The sequence below is a fragment of the Oncorhynchus kisutch genome, linkage group LG20, assembly GCF_002021735.2.
Source record: "Oncorhynchus kisutch isolate 150728-3 linkage group LG20, Okis_V2, whole genome shotgun sequence".
NCBI lineage: Eukaryota > Metazoa > Chordata > Actinopteri > Salmoniformes > Salmonidae > Oncorhynchus > Oncorhynchus kisutch.
The window spans coordinates 27,276,755-27,295,471 of NC_034193.2; the positions used below are offsets into that span (position 1 = coordinate 27,276,755).

General features: G+C 42.2%; 1 protein-coding gene across 2 annotated transcripts in view; it reads right to left on the reverse strand.

Moving 5' to 3' along the window:
- LOC109865568 (26S proteasome regulatory subunit 8) overlaps window positions 1–16,643 on the reverse strand; it is a 28,748-nt gene extending 12,105 nt beyond the window's left edge. The window contains exons 1-10 of one of the 2 annotated variants that reach the window (XM_020453849.2): window positions 16,296–16,643; window positions 15,559–15,630; window positions 15,370–15,439; window positions 15,057–15,154; window positions 14,884–14,940; window positions 14,330–14,560; window positions 13,801–13,927; window positions 13,324–13,514; window positions 2,861–2,959; window positions 1,942–2,052 (exon numbers count right to left, since the gene is read on the reverse strand). In XM_020453849.2, the coding sequence (XP_020309438.1) occupies window positions 1,942–2,052; window positions 2,861–2,959; window positions 13,324–13,514; window positions 13,801–13,927; window positions 14,330–14,560; window positions 14,884–14,940; window positions 15,057–15,154; window positions 15,370–15,439; window positions 15,559–15,630; window positions 16,296–16,322 (1,083 nt within the window). In that variant the 5' untranslated portion in view covers window positions 16,323–16,643. Of the gene's footprint in view, window positions 1–1,941; window positions 2,053–2,860; window positions 2,960–13,323; window positions 13,515–13,800; window positions 13,928–14,329; window positions 14,561–14,883; window positions 14,941–15,056; window positions 15,155–15,369; window positions 15,440–15,558; window positions 15,631–15,976; window positions 16,224–16,295 lie in introns of those variants that run through there. The other variant, XM_031799314.1, reaches the window with a different exon arrangement.
- Between the last annotated feature and the right edge of the window lie 2,074 nt (window positions 16,644–18,717).

Genomic DNA, 18,717 nt, shown 5'->3' on the forward strand with positions numbered 1-18,717 from the left:
ATATGCAAGCCCTAATGTGGTGGGCCCCATTCTATAACTTGGGGAGTATCAAGTGGGTGTTCTATTATAATATTCTACAGTCATACCTTGTAAATGTAAAACCCTGTGGGACGTGTCCACTACAAAATATACACAAAATGTAAAATGGATTTTTGTTTTAGATTCCGTCTCACAGTTGAAGTGTACCTATGATAAAAATGACAGACTTCTACATGCTTTGAAAGTAGGAAAACCTGCAAAATCGTCAGTGTATCAAATACTTGTTCTCCCCACTGTGTGTGTGTGTGTGATAGATAGATATATATAGATATATATATAGCCTTCTTGGATAGGCACTTCTATGGCAGCACCTGAAGGGATAAAATGTTTCTCTTACACTTGGCAGTGGTGCAAAGTCCCCATGAGTGAAAGAACACTGAGCCAATCACGGCGCAACGCTCTGTATTTTCTGCTGGCTTGCCCCACCACCCCAGAAAGCACAGAGCTATGCTGAAACACCTGCATTTTGAAACACCCTTACTCAATAAAACAAGAGACCACATGTGACTTTATTAACTCAATTATATATATTATTTACACATTAATGCTAAAATAACATTAACCGGCAAGCCTTTTTTTGTTCTGCCCTGAATGACGTGTCGCCACTGATTGCAAGACTTAAATGGCTGTCTACCAAAGATCAACAATCAGAGCTTAGCAAATATATAAAATCAATATATTTTTAAAATGTGTATATATATATACACACATTTTAAAAATATATTGATTTTATATATTTGCTAAGCTCTGTGAAGTTGATTGTTGATCTTTGGTAGACAGCCATGCAACCGCTATTTCTGAGTAATGTTGACTACCCAATATGACGGGTATCTTTTTGGCTGCTTTGTTGTCTAAAGGCTGTTCTCAGATTATTGCATGGTTTGCTTTCTCCATAAAGTTCTGAAATCTGACACAGCGGTTGCATTAAGGAGAAGTTTATCTAAAGTTCCATGTATAATAGTCGTATCTTCAATGTTTATTATGAGTATTTCTGTAAATTGATGTGGTGCTCTGCACAATCACATGTTTTAGAACTACTGCAAAAAGTTTGTTCGGATGTGCGAGTGTCTTTTGAATTTTGGTTCCAAACTTCTTCCATTTAAGAATGACGGAGGCCATTGTGTTCTTGGGGACCTTTAAAGCTGCAGAAATGTTTTGGTACTCTCCCCCAGATCTGTTCCTCGACACAATCCAGTCTCGGAGCGCTACGGTCAATTCCTTCGACCTCATGGCTTGGTTTTTGCTCTGGCCTGCACTGTACACCTGCACTGCACACCTTACAGACAGGTGTGTGCCTTTCCAAATCAAGTGGACTCCAATCAAGTTGTAGAAACATCAAGGATGATCAATGTAAACAGGATACACCTGAGCTCAATTTAGAATATTATAGCAAAGGGGCTGAATACTTATGTAATTATGGTATCTATTTTCAATAAATGTGCAAACTTATTTTTTTTTAAATGTTCGCTTTGTTTTTATGAGGTATTGTGTGTAGATTGATGAGGAAAATTTACTTTCATCCATTTTAGAATAAGGCTGGAACTTAAACAAAAAGTGGAAAAAGTCAAAGGGTCTGAATACTTTCAAAGCCATTCATGCACTGTAACATGAATGGCCTTGAGCGCAAAATGCAGGTGTAAAATGCAGTTTATTTCTGTAAATGCGGCACCGTTTAGGCATGTAATGACAGGCTTCATTGGCGCAGGGATTGCGCGAAGGGTCTCGAGCTTCGAATCACTCCCTTTTGGGGGGGTAGCAGGCTAAAAAGTGAGAACCACAGCTCTAAGGGGTAGAGGCTAAAATACTTCCCTACTGGCCCTCATACTCTGAACCCCATTCCAAAGTGTCTCAGACCTGTGGTAGCCTTCATATGGTTGGCACATGCCAAACCGTGTCTCTCACCTTAACCTCAGCCCCGGAGGCTCCTGGCATCAGCTCTGCAATCTTCCTTAGGTTAATACCACGCGTCAGGTTCATCTTCCTTGAGTGGATCTTCAGGATGTCCAAACGAGCCTGAGGAGCAGAAATAAAATTGGACAACGCCAGAATTACGACACTATAGCAGCAAGCTGCTCACATGAAACGGAACGAGTGTCAACGCAAACACACATTTCAGAGCGTGAGGAGAGAGTGAGGATGCTGGACTAGACTCAATGGTATAAATCTTTTATTTAAAAATATTTAAAAATAATAAATAGAAAATGGTGCCAGAATACAGCACTTTGTATTTCTGATGAAACTAATGGGGCCGGAAAATGCAAGGGATCTCACTATAAGATATATGTTATGTATTGTGATTAGATACGGATTTTGCGATTCAATGTACCAAACATATTGCTCACAATATGTCTACTGCAGAGGTACAAGAGCTATGAAGAAACGAGTTTTGAACAATTAATGGAAGTAAAATAGCTGAAAACAATGGCCTCCTGATTTAAATAAAGATGGAGAACAACCATGAAGGACAAATACTGGCGTTTCGGTGCAGGTACAGCCAACTAGAGTAAAAATATTTCACTATTTTCAAAACCATAAGATATCTTAAATTATATCCTGATATGTAACTATCGATTTTTTACCGATGAGCAAAGAATCTGCGTTATATCACACGCCATTTAAAGGTAATTTCTGATTGACACGACATATGCGCCGTTTACCTTCGAGTTTCACAAACATTTCCTTTAAAAAAGGTGCATAGCTGACAAGCATGATCGGATAGAATCCCAGCCCAAAGGCAGGCTTTTACTAGTTGTATATTATTCATATTTGACTTATCATAATATTCGAGAGGCAAAAGAAAATATGTTGAAACAGTACCGACCTCTTCATTGGGAGGAGGGAACTCTATTTTCCTGTCGATGCGGCCGGGCCGGAGCAGGGCAGAGTCCAGGATGTCAATACGGTTGGTGGCCATGATGACCTGAGAAAGCACAATCACAAACACACAGTATTAGTCCTTTTGGTCATAATTCAGCCTTTTCCATATAGGCTTCTTTGGTTTGCACTTTTCTATATGTTAGGCTAACCTTATGTGATCACCTTTAAAAACATGTTCAATGCATTACTTCGCATAAAGGGGAGAAAATATATTGCAGTGTTAGAAAAGTAGGTTGTAAATTGCAAGAACATTGGACAGAAAGGGTTTAGGAAATTAACTGAACACAGAAATGATTCCCAGCTACTCTAGACCAAAAATGTGTTCTATAAATCTAACAGAATTAGACAACAAAAAAAGGCTAGTTAATTCAAATCAAAATGACTGATTACTATAATCGAGTAGCCATGCATTTACAATTGTGCAAGTTTGTGCATTTTGTTTAGAAGTTTTCTAGAGAAATGGAAACCTTTGAAATCCAGGTGCATAGTGAAAACAATAGTTAGCAATGTAACTGGCTAGCAGTCAATGTGGACTTGGGCATCATTCAAAGCAGCAGAAAAATAGAGACAAGTATGAGATGTGATGAGTATTGTACCAGAGTGATGAGTTCTAAACTTGAAATATTGTTAATTATCAGGTATCCTATTGGAATATTGAGTACCAGTCTAGTTTCTACACCAGAAGTTAATGGTTATCTGTAGGTGGAATGTATTGAGTAAAGGAAAGGCAATCACGTGGCAGGCACTGATAAGGTTTTAGAGACATGGTTTACTTCGTTGAAGCACTTTTGGCAGCCTAGAGTCTTCTTGGGTATGAGGCTACAAGATTAGCACACCTGTATTTGCAGAGTTTCTTCCATTCTTCTCTGCAGATCCTCTCAAGCTCTGTCAGGTTGGATAGGGAGCGTCGCTGCACAGCTATTTTCAGCCCTCCAGAGATGCTCGATCGGGTTCAAGTCCTGGCTCTGGCCGGGCCACTCAAGGACATTCAGAGACTTGTCCCGAAGCCACTCCTGCGATGTCTTGGCTCTGTGCTTAGGGTTGTTATCCTGATGGAGAGTGAACCATCGCACCAGTCAGAGGCCTTGAGCGCTCTGGAGCAGGTTTTCATCAAGGATCTCCGTTCATCTTTGCCTCGATCCTGACTAAAAGAAAATCCCCACGGCATGATGCCGCCACCACCACGCTTCACCATAGGGATGGTGCCAGATTTCATTCAGACGTGAGGCTTGGCATTCAGGGCAAAGAGTTCAATCTTGATTTAAACAGAACAAAGATTCTTGTTTCATGGTCGGAGTCCTTTAGGTGTCGTTTGGTAAACTCCAAGCAGGCCGTCATGCGCCTCCCGTCTGGCCACTCCCGTCTGGCCTGATGGAGTGCTGCAGAGATGGTTGTCCTTCTGGGAGGTTCTCCCACCTCCGCAGAGAAACCCTGGAGCCCTGTCAGTGACCAACAGGTTCTTGGTCACCTCCCTGACCACGGCAATTGTCCCCCAATTAAGCAGTTTGGCTGGGTGGAAAGCTCTAGAAAGAGTCTGGTTGGTTCCGAACTTCTTCCATTTAAGAATGGAGGCCACTGTGTTCTTGGGGACCTTAAATTCTACAGAAATGTTTTGTTACCCATTCCCAGGTCTGTGTCTCGACTGACAATTCCTTCGACATCACGACTTGGTTTTTGCTCTGACATGCAACTGCATGACCTTTTATAGACCGGTGTTTGCCTTTCCAAATCATGTCCAATCAATTGAATTGACCACAGTTGGACTCCAATGAAGTAGTAGAAACATCAAGGATGATCAATGGAAACAGTACGCACCTGAGCTCAATTTCAAGTCTAATAGTAAAGGGTCTGAATACTTATGTAAATAAGGCAGCTGTTTTTATTTTGAATACATTAGAAACATTTCTAAAAATCCTGTTTTCACTTTGTCATTATGGGTATTGTGTAAATGTATTAAATAAAAACATTTCATCAATGTTAGATTAAGGCTGTAACAAAACGTAGAAAAAGTTTCGGTGTCTGTATAGATTTGTAACATTTGAATTTGTATCCTTCAAAATGTATGGAATTTCAATTTGAAAAATTATATAAATTAGTTAAATATTTATCCTAAAAATCTAAGAGCGGCTTCATTTAAATTATTCAGGAACCAACGAGAAGTACTGCCTCAGTAGTGTAGCTCCTCCAGGCATGAGGTGTGAAGGGCGCAAGCCTCTCCCTTGGGAAACATTGCTAGCTGACCAGGCAACAGTGTGAAAGAAGGTAGAGCTTTGCTCCACTTCCTCCCAGGAGTCTCTTCCCTTGCTCCTGTTAACAAAAGCACCACTGGGTCCTCCAGCCTATTGCCACGCAGCAGCATGGAGAGGGTGAAGTCAACCCCACTGTTGCGCCACTGGTCTGCCAGGTCAGAATACACCAGTGACAAACAAGTTCGGCCCCGCTGCCACCGTGAGGCCCAGCGTGGAGACCAGGCGTCCCACATCGCCCATGGTCACCAGGCCGAGGGCACCTGCTCTTGATCAGGGAGATGACAAGGTGAGGGGGGGGAAGGGGCGAGCGCTCCTCTAGATGGAGCGTCTTCAGTGCCAGCTCCAAACATGTTCTTCACCAAACTGGACGACTCCTCTCATGGCCGAGGTAGAGTCATGTCACATGTACTGTTAGAGAGCCCCTCAGACTATTTTCAATTTGCTAGAGTTAAGGGTCTTGACTGTCATAGCGTGTGGTGTTGGACAACTCTCCGTACATACAGTACCAGTCAAAAGTTTGGACACCTACTCATTCTAGGGTTTTTCTTTATATTACTATTTTCTACATTGTAGATCAGTGACGAAATCAAAACATATTGAATCCTGTAACAAAAAAAAGAAGTGTTGAATCTAAATATATTTTAGATTATTCTAAGTAGCCACCCTTTGCATTGAATTGTGGTGCAAAGCTGTCATCAAGGCAAAGGCTGGCTATTTAAAGAATCTCAAATACATTTGGACTTTTTTGGTTACTACATGATTCCATGTTTCATTTCATAGTTCTACAATATAGAAAATAGTACAAATAGACCCTTGAATGAGTGGGTGTCCATACTTTTGACTGGTACTGTACATATGGTCCACCCCCACCATCCAGCGTCCTAGAGAGGGACACCGCAGACGGGTCCGAGGCGCAGGATCAAGTAACGCCTGTGGGAGGCGCTATGGTGCCCTGCCTTTACCAGCAACCAGCTGGCTGACAGTGTCTCACGCTCAAGATCTCCCCCGTCTATCTGCCCCAGATAGATGTGTGTCAGCAGCCTCAGAAGAGGTAAAAACACAGTGCTCAACATGGACAATTGCTTTCAGTCATTAAAATATTCATTTTGAAAACGTTAACAGTACTTTTGTTTAAACTATACCAAAGAGTTTCTAAACCCAGAAGTCCAACATCACAATACTTCCGGGAACGCTTCGCAAAGCAGACACGACAGACCAGACCTGGGTTTGGGAAATCAACAAGATTATTATTCCTTAGTTGTTAAATTTCTTGATTTCTAAAGGCACAACCTAGATTCGAGCCAACGTCTTAAGTAGCTGAACATGTTATTTATTGCACCAACCTCTTAAAAAGTATGGTTGGGCGGTATCCAGATTTCAATACCTTCATACCATGCATGGGCCATCCCAGGATATACAGGTATTACCGGTAGTGCACAAGGTGCGCTATTTTTAAAAGACAAAAAAAGGTAACTTACCAGAATGACAAAACTCTAACAAGTACACAACATGACCAAAGGTATGTGGACACCTGCTGGTCAAATATCTCATTCCAAAATCATGGGCATTAATATAGAGTTGGTCCAGCGTTGCTGCTTTAACAGCCTCCACTCTTCTGGGAAGTCTTTCCACTAGATGTTGGGAGATTAGGCTTGGCTTGCAGTCGGCGGTCCAATTCATCCCAAGGTGTTCGATGGGGAAACAGGTAAGGGCCTTCCACAAACTGTTGCCACAAAGTTGAAAGCACAGAATCGTCTAAAATGCTGTAGCATTAAGATTTCCAGTGATGAAAAAGCCCCAGACCATTGTCCTTCCTCCAAATTTACTGTTGGCACTATGCATTGGGGCAGATAATGTTCTCCTGGCATCCGACAAACCCATATTTATCCGTCGGAATGCAGAATGGTAAAATGTGATTAATCACACCAGAGAATGCTTTTCCACTGCTCCAGAGTCCAATGGCGGCGAGCTTTACACCACTCCAGCCGATGCTTGGCATTGCGCATGATGATCTTAGGCTTATGGCTGCTCGGCCATGGAAACCCATTTCATGAAGCTCACGACGAACAGTTCTTGTGCTGACGTTGCAGGTCTAGCAGGGCAGAAATTTTATGAACTGACTAGTTGGAAAGGTGGCATCCTATGACGGTGCCACATTGAAAGTCACTGGGATCTTCAGTAGGCCATTCTAATGCCAATGTTTGCCTACGGAGATTCCATGGCGGTGTGCTCGATTTTATACACCTGTCAACAACGAGTGTGGCCGAAATACCCGAATCCACTAATTTGAAGGTATGGCCACATACTTCTGTGTATATATAGCGTACTAAGGAATTCTCATAGAAGATGCCAGGTAAACGCTAATGAGCGATTGCAAACATTTACTACTATGACAGACAACCCAGCTCATAAAGTTATGCAAGTATCTCAAAACGCAGTTTGCAGCACACACTTAATTCAGGAGGGGATTGTCTCTGCTGCTGTTACGAAGATGCTTGATCTTGCAAGCCACTTAGCTAATATTAGCTAAACCAAGCTGGAGAGAATTGATTTGGCACATCTTAGATGGTTAAATTAATAGTTCTAAGATATATTGCTGGCAAACAGTGCATCACCTTGATCACCTCACTTAAGTTGCACTGCCGAGCGAACTCACCTCACGAAGCTCCTATTTTGCTTTTTGTGCTTCTTTGTAAACAAACACACATGGCTGGCTCAAACCTCTTAAGAAAATATATAGTACCGGTAAGCTTCATAATGAAAAATCATCTAGCGGGAGAAATGATGAACGCGATCTGCTTTTATTACCTAGTGCACAAGTTTATTATTTAAAAAAGTACTAATACTCAAAGCCCACAAAAACATAACTTGAATAATACCTAAACCAGAATAAGTCAATTCTAACAAGCGCATTGCAAACATTTTGTACAGCTTCTTTACTCCACTTTTATTTTTTTACAAGTATAAAAGTAGAGTAAAAAAAAAAGTCTTCACAGTTTGCTGCACACACAAAACTAATATTAGCCAGCAGGGCTCTTGATCCAGGAGGGGATTCTCTGCTGTTAACAAACAAATGCTTGATTTTGGAAGAGCTAACCACGTAGCTAGATAGCGAACAGCTACAAAATTAGCAAACCAAATGCACAACAATTGGCATGCTGACTGCAGCAATGTCCACCAAAGCTGTTGCCAGAGAATTGTATGTTCATTTCTCTACCATAAGCCACCACTAATGTTTTTTTTAAAATAGAATCACAACCACACGCAAACAAGCCAGGACCTCCACATCCAGCTTCTTCACCTGCGGGATGCACAGTTACCATGACAAGATCCTGAGGCCAATTGTCAATTGCCGCCATCACCTCACGTTTCAGTGTGATAATGCATGGCCCTATGGCTGTACACAATTCCTGGAAGCTTAAAATGTCCCAGTTCTTCCATGGCCTGCATACTCAGCAGACATGTTACCCATTGAGCCTGTTTGGGATGCTCTGGATCGACATATACAACAGCGTGGTCCAGTTCACACCAATATACAGCAACTTCGAACACAGCCATTGAAGAGGAGTGGGACAACATTCCACAATCAACTTCATGTGAAGGAGATGTGTCACGCTGCATGAGGCAAATGGTCACACCAGATACTGACTGGTTTTCTGATCAACGCCTCTACCTTCAGGTATCTGTGACCAGATGCATATCTGTAAATCCATAGATTAGGGCCTCATTTATTTATTTAAATTGACTGATTTCCTTACGCTAACTGTCCCTCAGTATATTTTTGTTCAGTTTACGTCGCACAGTTCGGGCCTGTTCGAATGTATTCCTAGAAAGAACTGCGCATTGAGCTCACAGATTTTTCTGGAATTCAAATAATTGAACTGACATCGGTCAATTAGATGTGTAAAAATAACCAACATTTCAGTTAGTCGCTCAGCACTATCCGAAGGTCTTAGTCAGGCTGACAATGAAGAAACACGCAGCATCTCTGACTGCCTGTGCGTTTCGGTTATTCAAGTTGTATTCATTTGAACAGGAAAAACACAAAACGAAAATAAATTGCTCAACAGGACAAGTGATGGTGTGACCAGACATCCCTGACCAGTCTCTTTTGAAAGGTCACGTTACGTGTTCTCTCCCCTTCCCCAGAGTATATTGACCGTGACGATAACATGTCCACAACATACAGTATGTGACATCACGCTCTGAACTGATATTCTATTTGTAGGACGCAAATTTGATATGAGAAACATACACCATTATTCATCTGCGGGCGGTAATGTTAGCTTGCCAACTTAGCTAATGTTAATAACGGGGTGTGTAATAATTTGCGCTACTAAAACATAGATGCAACTATAATGTGCTTCTGATCAACTATAACCAAAGCGTTACTTCGAACACAGGTTGCTTATCTCAAATTGCCATGTCAGGAACAAAGACTGTAACGTGGAGTGTGTGATGACACAGCCGCCAGAGAAGGTAACGTTAGTGATCACACAGGGAGAAGATTTTTTGTGCCCCTCTTATATAGCAACTTCGTTGTTTAGACCAAGGTGGCATAGCAGTTCAGACGTCTTTTGTCCTCGTCTTGTCGTGTCCTGTATATATATATATTTACAACTTTTTCACATACATTTTATTTTTATTCTCCATCAACTCATCTTCAAAACACTCTCCTGCAACCCGCCTCACCAATGTATATTTATAAAGTATTATTTACCTCAGATCTGTAATCCTCCAAGAAGCTAGCCAGAAACTCCAAGAAGCTAGCCTGAAACTAGCCAGAAGCTAATCCAGAAGCTAGTTCAGAAGCTAGTTAGCTCCTTTACTGGCAAATCGTTAGTATTCAGCTATCCTTTAGCCCGAAAATCTATCGCCAGTTCTGTACGGCGCAGCGCGGCTCGGAACGGAACATACCGGACCAATTTTTCTCTCCATGTCCCTGGATTTCGACTGCTCTCTGGACATTCATACCCGGATCTCACAGCTAGCTAGCTGCTATCCGTGTGACTACCGGCCTTCGTCGATTCCGGAGCAAACATCAATTATTCCGGAGCTAGCAAGCTCCGTCAATCACTCCTGAGTTCCATCAATCACACCTGGGCTGCAGTCACCTATCCGGACCCGTTTTACTGCTTTCGCGGAGCCCCACCGGGCCTTCACAACTGGACTGCCGACGTTATCTACCCGAAGGAGTTATTCGGCTGGCTCCTCCGTCGCGACGTTACCTGAACGCCCATCTGCGGCCTGCTAACCGTTAGCTGTCTTACCGGCTGCTATCTGAATAGACAATCGGACAATTTTTTTTATATATATATTTTTTTTATTATTATTATGTTTTCTTCTTGGGCCTCTATAACTATATCTATTGTTTTTATTTTTGTTGTTGTTGTGTGATTTGGATTAATCCCATCTACCACACGGAACCCCACTAATCTACTGACGGAACGCAAGAGGTAGCTAACAACAGACCTCCATCCTATGCTAGCTTGCTACCGATGCCCTGGCTAGCTGATAAATCCACCATAATTGAGAATTTCAATAAGCATTTTTCTACGGCTGGCCATGCTTTCCACCTGGCTACTCCTACCCCGGACAACAGCACTGCACCCCCAACAGCAACTCGCCCAAGCCTTCCCCATTTCTCCTTCTCCCAAATCCATTCAGCTGATGTTCTGAAAGAGCTGCAAAATCTGGACCCCTACAAATCAGCCGGGCTAGACAATCTGGACCCTTTCTTTCTAAAATTATCTGCCGAAATTGTTGCCACCCCTATTACTAGCCTGTTCAACCTCTCTTTCGTGTCGTCTGAGATTCCCAAAGATTGGAAAGCAGCTGCGGTCATCCCCCTCTTCAAAGGGGGGGACACTCTTGACCCAAACTGCTACAGACCTATAGCTATCCTACCGTGCCTTTCTAAGGTCTTCGAAAGCCAAGTCAACAAACAGATTACCGACCATTTCGAATCTCACCATACCTTCTCTGCTATGCAATCTGGTTTCAGAGCTGGTCATGGGTGCACCTCAGCCACGCTCAAGGTCCTAAACGATATCTTAACCGCCATCGATAAGAAACATTACTGTGCAGCCGTATTCATTGATCTGGCCAAGGCTTTCGACTCTGTCAATCACCATTTCCTCATCGGCAGACTCGACAGCCTTGGTTTCTCAAATGATTGCCTCGCCTGGTTCACCAACTACTTCTCTGATAGAGTTCAGTGTGTCAAATCGGAGGGTCTGCTGTCCGGACCTCTGGCAGTCTCTATGGGGGTGCCACAGGGTTCAATTCTTGGACCGACTCTCTTCTCTGTATACATCAATGAGGTCGCTCTTGCTGCTGGTGAGTCCCTGATCCACCTCTACGCAGACGACACCATTCTGTATACTTCCGGCCCTTCTCTGGACACTGTGTTAACAACCCTCCAGGCAAGCTTCAATGCCATACAACTCTCCTTCCGTGGCCTCCAATTGCTCTTGAATGCAAGTAAAACTAAATGCATGCTCTTCAACCGATCGCTGCCTGCACCTACCCGCCTGTCCAACATCACTACTCTGGACGGCTCTGACTTAGAATACGTGGACAACTACAAATACTTAGGTGTCTGGTTAGATTGTAAACTCTCCTTCCAGACCCATATCAAACATCTCCAATCCAAAGTTAAATCTAGAATTGGCTTCCTATTTCGCAACAAAGCATCCTTCACTCATGCTGCCAAACATACCCTTGTAAAACTGACCATCCCACCAATCCTCGACTTTGGCGATGTCATTTACAAAATAGCCTCCAATACCCTACTCAACAAATTGGATGCAGTCTATCACAGTGCAATCCGTTTTATCACCAAAGCCCCTTATACTACCCACCATTGCGACCTGTACGCTCTCGTTGGCTGGCCCTCACTTCATACTCGTCGCCAAACCCACTGGCTCCATGTCATCTACAAGACCCTGCTAGGTAAAGTCCCCCCTTATCTCAGCTCGCTGGTCACCATAGCATCTCCCACCTGTAGCACACGCTCCAGCAGGTATATCTCTCTAGTCACCCCCAAAACCAATTCTTTCTTTGGCCGCCTCTCCTTCCAGTTCTCTGCTGCCAATGACTGGAACGAACTACAAAAATCTCTGAAACTGGAAACACTTATCTCCCTCACTAGCTTTAAGCACCAACTGTCAGAGCAGCTCACAGATTACTGCACCTGTACATAGCCCACCTATAATTTAGCCCAAACAACTACCTCTTTCCCAACTGTATTTAATTTTAATTTATTTATTTATTTTGCTCCTTTGCACCCCATTATTTTTTTTATTTTTTATTTTTTTTTCTACTTTGCACATTCTTCCATTGCAAAACTACCATTCCAGTATTTTACTTGCTATATTGTATTTACTTTGCCATCTTGGCCTTTTTTGCCTTTACCTCCCTTCTCACCTCATTTGCTCACATTGTATAGACTTGTTTATACTGCATTATTGACTGTATGTTTGTTTTTACTCCATGTGTAACTCTGTGTCGTTTTATCTGTCGAACTGCTTTGCTTTATCTTGGCCAGGTCGCAATTGTAAATGAGAACTTGTTCTCAACTTGCCTACCTGGTTAAATAAAGGTAAAATAAAATAAAAAATAAATAAATAGCTCATTGGCTGATAGGGGTATGGCCATACCCCTATTCTGAAATCAACACGGCGAATATAACCGAAAAAGTACGAGTTTGCATCCCTGTATACTACTCTTACTATTTTCTTTCTTATTTAGAGATTAAATATATTCTTTATCTGCATTTATTGCAAATTTCTATATAATCATCGTCATTTAAAAAAAATACTGGTTCTGTCTGTTTATAGCATCACAGAAAACATGCAAATACAGATTGATAGGTTGCAGAGGGTTAGTGGGTGGGAGGACAGTGAGTAGAGGACAATAGAGTAGCAATGTGATTAGAAAGAAAGTGTTGTCAGACAGTACCAACAGGAGAGTGACAGAAATCAATCAGCGGAAAGAAGCAGTGTCAAGTGTTAGAGCAGAGGAATAGCATACACATTAAGTAAAGGTGCAGAGAGGGTGTGGTGTTGTATAGAGTGATAGTGTTATTGTAGATTAGGCCACATTATAAAGCATTAGACAACAGTGATGTATCTGCGTGTATGTACGTGTCACCCACTTTGATGTTCTTGGTGGCCTCGAAGCCATCCAGCTGGTTCAGCAGCTCCAGCATGGTCCTCTGCACCTCGCTGTCGCCCCCGCTGCCCCCCTCCAGACGTGAGGAGCCGATCGAGTCAATCTCGTCCATGAAGATGATAGAGGGCGCATGCTCACGGGCCATGACGAACAGCTCGCGCACCATGCGGGCACCTGGGATGGGGAAGACAAAGCAGCGTTATAGCCAGCAGTGTGATGTAAGTGAAAAACAAATAACAGCTTCCATTTCACCAATTGCATGGTGAGAAACATTTACCCTACTATCACTCAGTGCTCCATGAAAATGGACTGAAATGGGCTTAAACGTGCTGGAGCTGGCTAAACAGCAGCTATTTGGAGAACAGAAGCAGCAAAATCTCCCTGACATAAGGAATTACTAGACACTTGGGAACCCCGTCGAACGGTTACCAAAATGGCTGACTGATCGTTGAGGACTCACCCTCCCCAATAAACTTCTGCACCAGCTCCGAGCCAGAAACCCTGATAAAGGTGCAGTCGGTGTGGTGGGCCACGGCTCTGGCCAGCAGGGTCTTCCCTGTGCCTGGGGGTCCGTACAGCAGCACGCCCTGGTGGTGAGAAACACAAGGGAGGCTATACATCCCAAAACATGACAGAGTGCATCTCAAACATACATATTTTAGTATAATTGTGCTAGAATTAGCTGGTGTCACTTTTTTCTGTTCCTTCTGGGAATCAAGACTGCTGAGGTTAGTATGTGATAAATGCTGTGGGGCATTGACAGAATAAGACCATAGGACAACCCCAACACGATATGAAAAAGTCTGAAAAACATTTGATTTTGGGAGTGTTGCGTCTGTCCTTTAAGACCGTACAAGGTCAACTCAAATGCAAAAAGCAATTGAGTTTACCTTCAAAGCTCAGTGCGTACTGGGTAACATATACAGTTGATATGACCTGTGAATTAACCAATAACCCAATAAAGGGCTTATCCCTTTTGGGCCACCCACCTTGGGCTGTGCAATGCCGAGAGCCTCGAAGAGCTCTGGGTGCTTGACTGGCAGCTCGATCACTTCCTTGATCTCCTTGATCTGCTTGTCCAGACCACCAATCATCTCGTAGGTGGAGTCAGGTACCTTCTCCACCATCATGAGCGAGACCAGCGGGTCCACCTTGTTGGGCAAGATCTTGTGTAGGGTGTAGCTGTCGTTGCGCAGCGCCACACGGCAATTTGGAGTCACCTGGTAGGAATGGTCAGCGGGGTAAATCAGTGTGATACAGTCCTGAATAATGAGGAAGTTTGTTGCATTTATTCTTAATTTCAGTTGTGTTTCCATGTCTTTTCTTTCTGTCCAGCCACCTGATTTGGATGGGGTCATTTGTTTTTCAACTGAATTTTGTTCCCTTAACAGTCAAACCAATTTGACAAAAACAAATATTATAGTTCAATTATTGGTTGTGTGTTACTAATCTGTACGTACACAGATGTACATGTACCTTTATGCATATAACATTAAGTTCTCATCACATTGGGGTCAAATATCAACAACGTGTCCATACTTACATCATTGATGTCAATGTTCTTATCCACATCCACCACAAATTTCCCCTCTGGATGGACCTGGAGACAATTAAGTAGGTACAGTAGACTGTCAGTGTCATCTAGATGCAGCTACAGCGTACCACCGTAAAATTTGTTATGTCTAGATTTCAGCAAAACAAGGCTACTCTACACACCTTGACCAGCACTTTCTTTTTGTCCATGGCCCTCACCACCTCTCCAACATATGAACCTTGCTCCTGTAGCAACTGCAGCTCCTCACGAAGGAGACGCACTAGGGACAAAGCAAATAGATTTGAACATTGACTGCCAATTCATAAAGTGCATGTTTTGTTTGAGTACAATCAATTTACTTAGCCGAGAACATTTCTATTTTATAAGCCACACAATTACTGCTACAATTAAGTACTAGGTAGTCACACTGAAGAAGAAGTTCAGCTGTTCTTTTTTTCAGTTAAAAAGTGCTGGATAGTTAACAATCATTCCTACCTTTTGCATTGAGTTCATTCCTCTGAGCCTGTAGACGTCTGAGATTCTGACTTTTGTCATTCACTGTCAACTGGAAGCAGAAATACCAGATACTTCTTATCTTGACAAAGGATATTAACAGTGTCACAATGGTGTCAATAGACAACGTGTAGCTAACAGTCAATTTAATGAAAATCGTTGTTTGCTTACCTGTAACTCTTCTATTTTAGACAGGTAGTATTGCCGGAGACCAGAACCACCTTTACTGTCCTCCATCTCCATCTGCAAAACAGACATGCATTAACAGTGAGATCTTTGTTGTCAAGTAAACAACGTAGCTAGCTAACGTTAGCTTGCTGGCTAATCAGCTAACATCATGGTGGCTAACGTTGTAGCTAGCTGTACAGGCCTAATTATATAGCAAAACCCGAAACTAACCTAACATTTTCCAAATACTCCTCTTGGAAATAGCCAGCAAAATATTTACTACAGTTAACTGACATGGTTAATACACGCAGCTAACGTCAGCTAGCTACAAAACGTAAAGTATTTAAAAGTATATTTACTAAAGAAGCTAACACGTTAGGCGTAATAGCTAGTTAGCAATACTTTTGTTAATTATACTTAACTTATGCTGAGTTATTTACAGCCACAAATATAAGGAATGTTACTGAAGCAAACGATCAATTAGAGTAGCTAACGTTAGCTAGCTTTCTAGCTTGCTAAAAGTGCATAACTAACGTTAGCTAGCTAGTTTACAATGAGACAGCAAACCGTCAGGGTTCTCTATTTTGACAACTGTTTTGGTCTCTTCAAAACGGTTACATTAACTTCTGACAAGTACCAACTTCACAGAACACATTAAGTGTCTCTATTCAATGTCGTATCTACAACATTCCCACAAGTGTGAACATATAATAAATTAAGGACAAAAAAAAATCACTTACATGATGGTCCATTCCGTCCAGCGCCATCTTAACTCTAAACTTCCGGTGGACGAAAGCGTACTTCCGAAATACAAATCTCTTCTTCAGTAAATGTTTTACAATTAAAATTGGAGCCTACTGCCGCCTGCTGTACTGGGGGTGTAGTACAGTCAAACACTAAACTGAAATGAAGGTAATAATACTAAAAGCAAGTTTATGATCGTGTGTCATTTTTGCAAATACCATAACTATTTTGAGAAGCTGTGCCAGGCAAAATGTTGAAGACTCTAAAATCTATTTGCATAGTCCTTGGAGTGGGCCTGATATACCATATTAGCTATATCAATATGGTGCAATTTACATTCACTGAGTGAACAAAACATTAGGAACACCTGCTCTTTCCATGACAGACTGATCAGGTCAATCCAGGTGAAAGCTATGATCCCTTATTAACGTCACCTGTTAAATCTACTTCAATCAGTGTAGATGAAAGGGGAAGAGACAGGTTAAAGGAGGAGTTGCAAGCCTTGAGACATATATTGTGTATGTGTACCATTCAGAGGGTGAATTGGCAAGAAAAATATATTTCAGTGCCATTGAACGGCGTATGGAGTGGGTGCCAGGCCGGTTTGAGTGTGTCAAGAACTGCAACACTGCTGGGTTTTTCACACTCAACAGTTCCCCGCTTGTATCAAGAATGGTCCACCACCCAAAGGACACCCAGCCAACTTGAAACAACTGTGGGAAGCATTCAAGTCAACAAGGGCCAATATCTCTGTGGAATGCTTTTGACACCTTGTAGAGTCCATGCCCTGACGAATTGAATTCTGAGAGCAAAAAGGTGTGCAACTCAGTACTAGGAAGGTTTTCCTAATGTTTTATACACTCGGTGTGTATGATAAATAATGATTTAAGTTTTGAATGCATTTGAAAGAGACTGGCATAGACAAGTTTATTCAAGCCAACTCCTAGCAGCACACAAGGACATACACGTGTAGTTAGTTTGGCCGTTATTGGAGAGTAATAAACAGGAAAGACCAGCCATACCGGTTTAAGCAGTCCTTTTCTGTAAACGGCAACAGGCTTCTTAACCAGCCTGAACACGAACACATTGGGCATGCACGAGGCCAGCTCTTAAGCCTCCTCTGTATAGCTTAAAATATAGCCTGGTCCCAGATCTGTTTGTGATGTATAACCAACACCTTTAAAAAATATATATATATTTAAAAAAAATTACAAACAAATCTGTATTTTGGATGTAAATGGCATGTTATGGAAGTGTCCAGACACTTTTTTTAGCAATTTCACATGTTTTTGAGAAACTTACACCAACAATATACTTCCTCATCCTCGTTCAACAGTATGGGGGCTTGAATAAAACAAACAAAAGCACTAAAAACACCCAAATACATCCTTTTAGAAACGGGAACACATGAAATTGTGTTATTCTGAACTTTATCAGCAAATCGCACAAAATGGAATTTAACGTTACGGATATCGTTCGGAATGAGACAAATTCACTTGTACAACATCTGAAAGACCTGCATCACTGTACTTTCCATTTCTAAAATTACTTTCGTTAATGTTTTATTTGAGCACTCATACGGCAGAATGAGAAAGTAAATCGCTGGTCAAATCAAGTGAACTAGCAAAAAAAACGTTTGGGTACTTCTACAACATGCCATTCACATCAAAAATTCCAATTTAGTTGTAAAAAAGTAAACTTCTTTAAAAGTTCATTGTCATGCTAAAGTTTGGCAATGACAATATGAGTTTGCTGTACAAACAGATCTAGGACCAGTGAGAAAGCTAGAGGCATAAATACACTATATATTCACACGAAAGTATGTGGACACGTCTTCAAATTAGTTGATTCGGCTATTTCGCCCACACTCGTTGCTGATGGGTGTAGAAAATTGAGCATGCAGCCATGCAATCTCCATAGACAAACATTGAGCTGTCCCGGTCAACTGTAAGTACTGTTATTGTGAAGAGCAATGTTGAGGAGCAACAATGGCTCAGCCATGAAGTGGTAACTCACACAAGCTCACAGAAAGGGACTGCCGACTGCTGAAGTGCGTAAAAATAGTTTGTCCTCGGTTGCAACACTTACTCCTGAGTTCCAAACTGCCTCAAAGCAATATCAGCGCTAACTGTTTGTCGGGAGCTTCATGAAATGGGTTTCCATGGCCGAGCAGCCGCACACAAGCCTAAGATCACCGTGTGCAATGCCGAAGTGCCGGCTAGAGTGGTATAAAGCTTGCCGCCATTCGACTCTAGAGCAGTGGAACTAGATGTTCTCTGGAGTGATGAATGACACTTCACCATCTAGCAGTCCAACAGACGAATCGGAGTTTGGAGGATGCAATGCATCCAATGCAGAATGTCAACAAAAGTTTGGTGGAGGAGGAATAAGGGAGGGAGATCTTAATGAAATAGCATG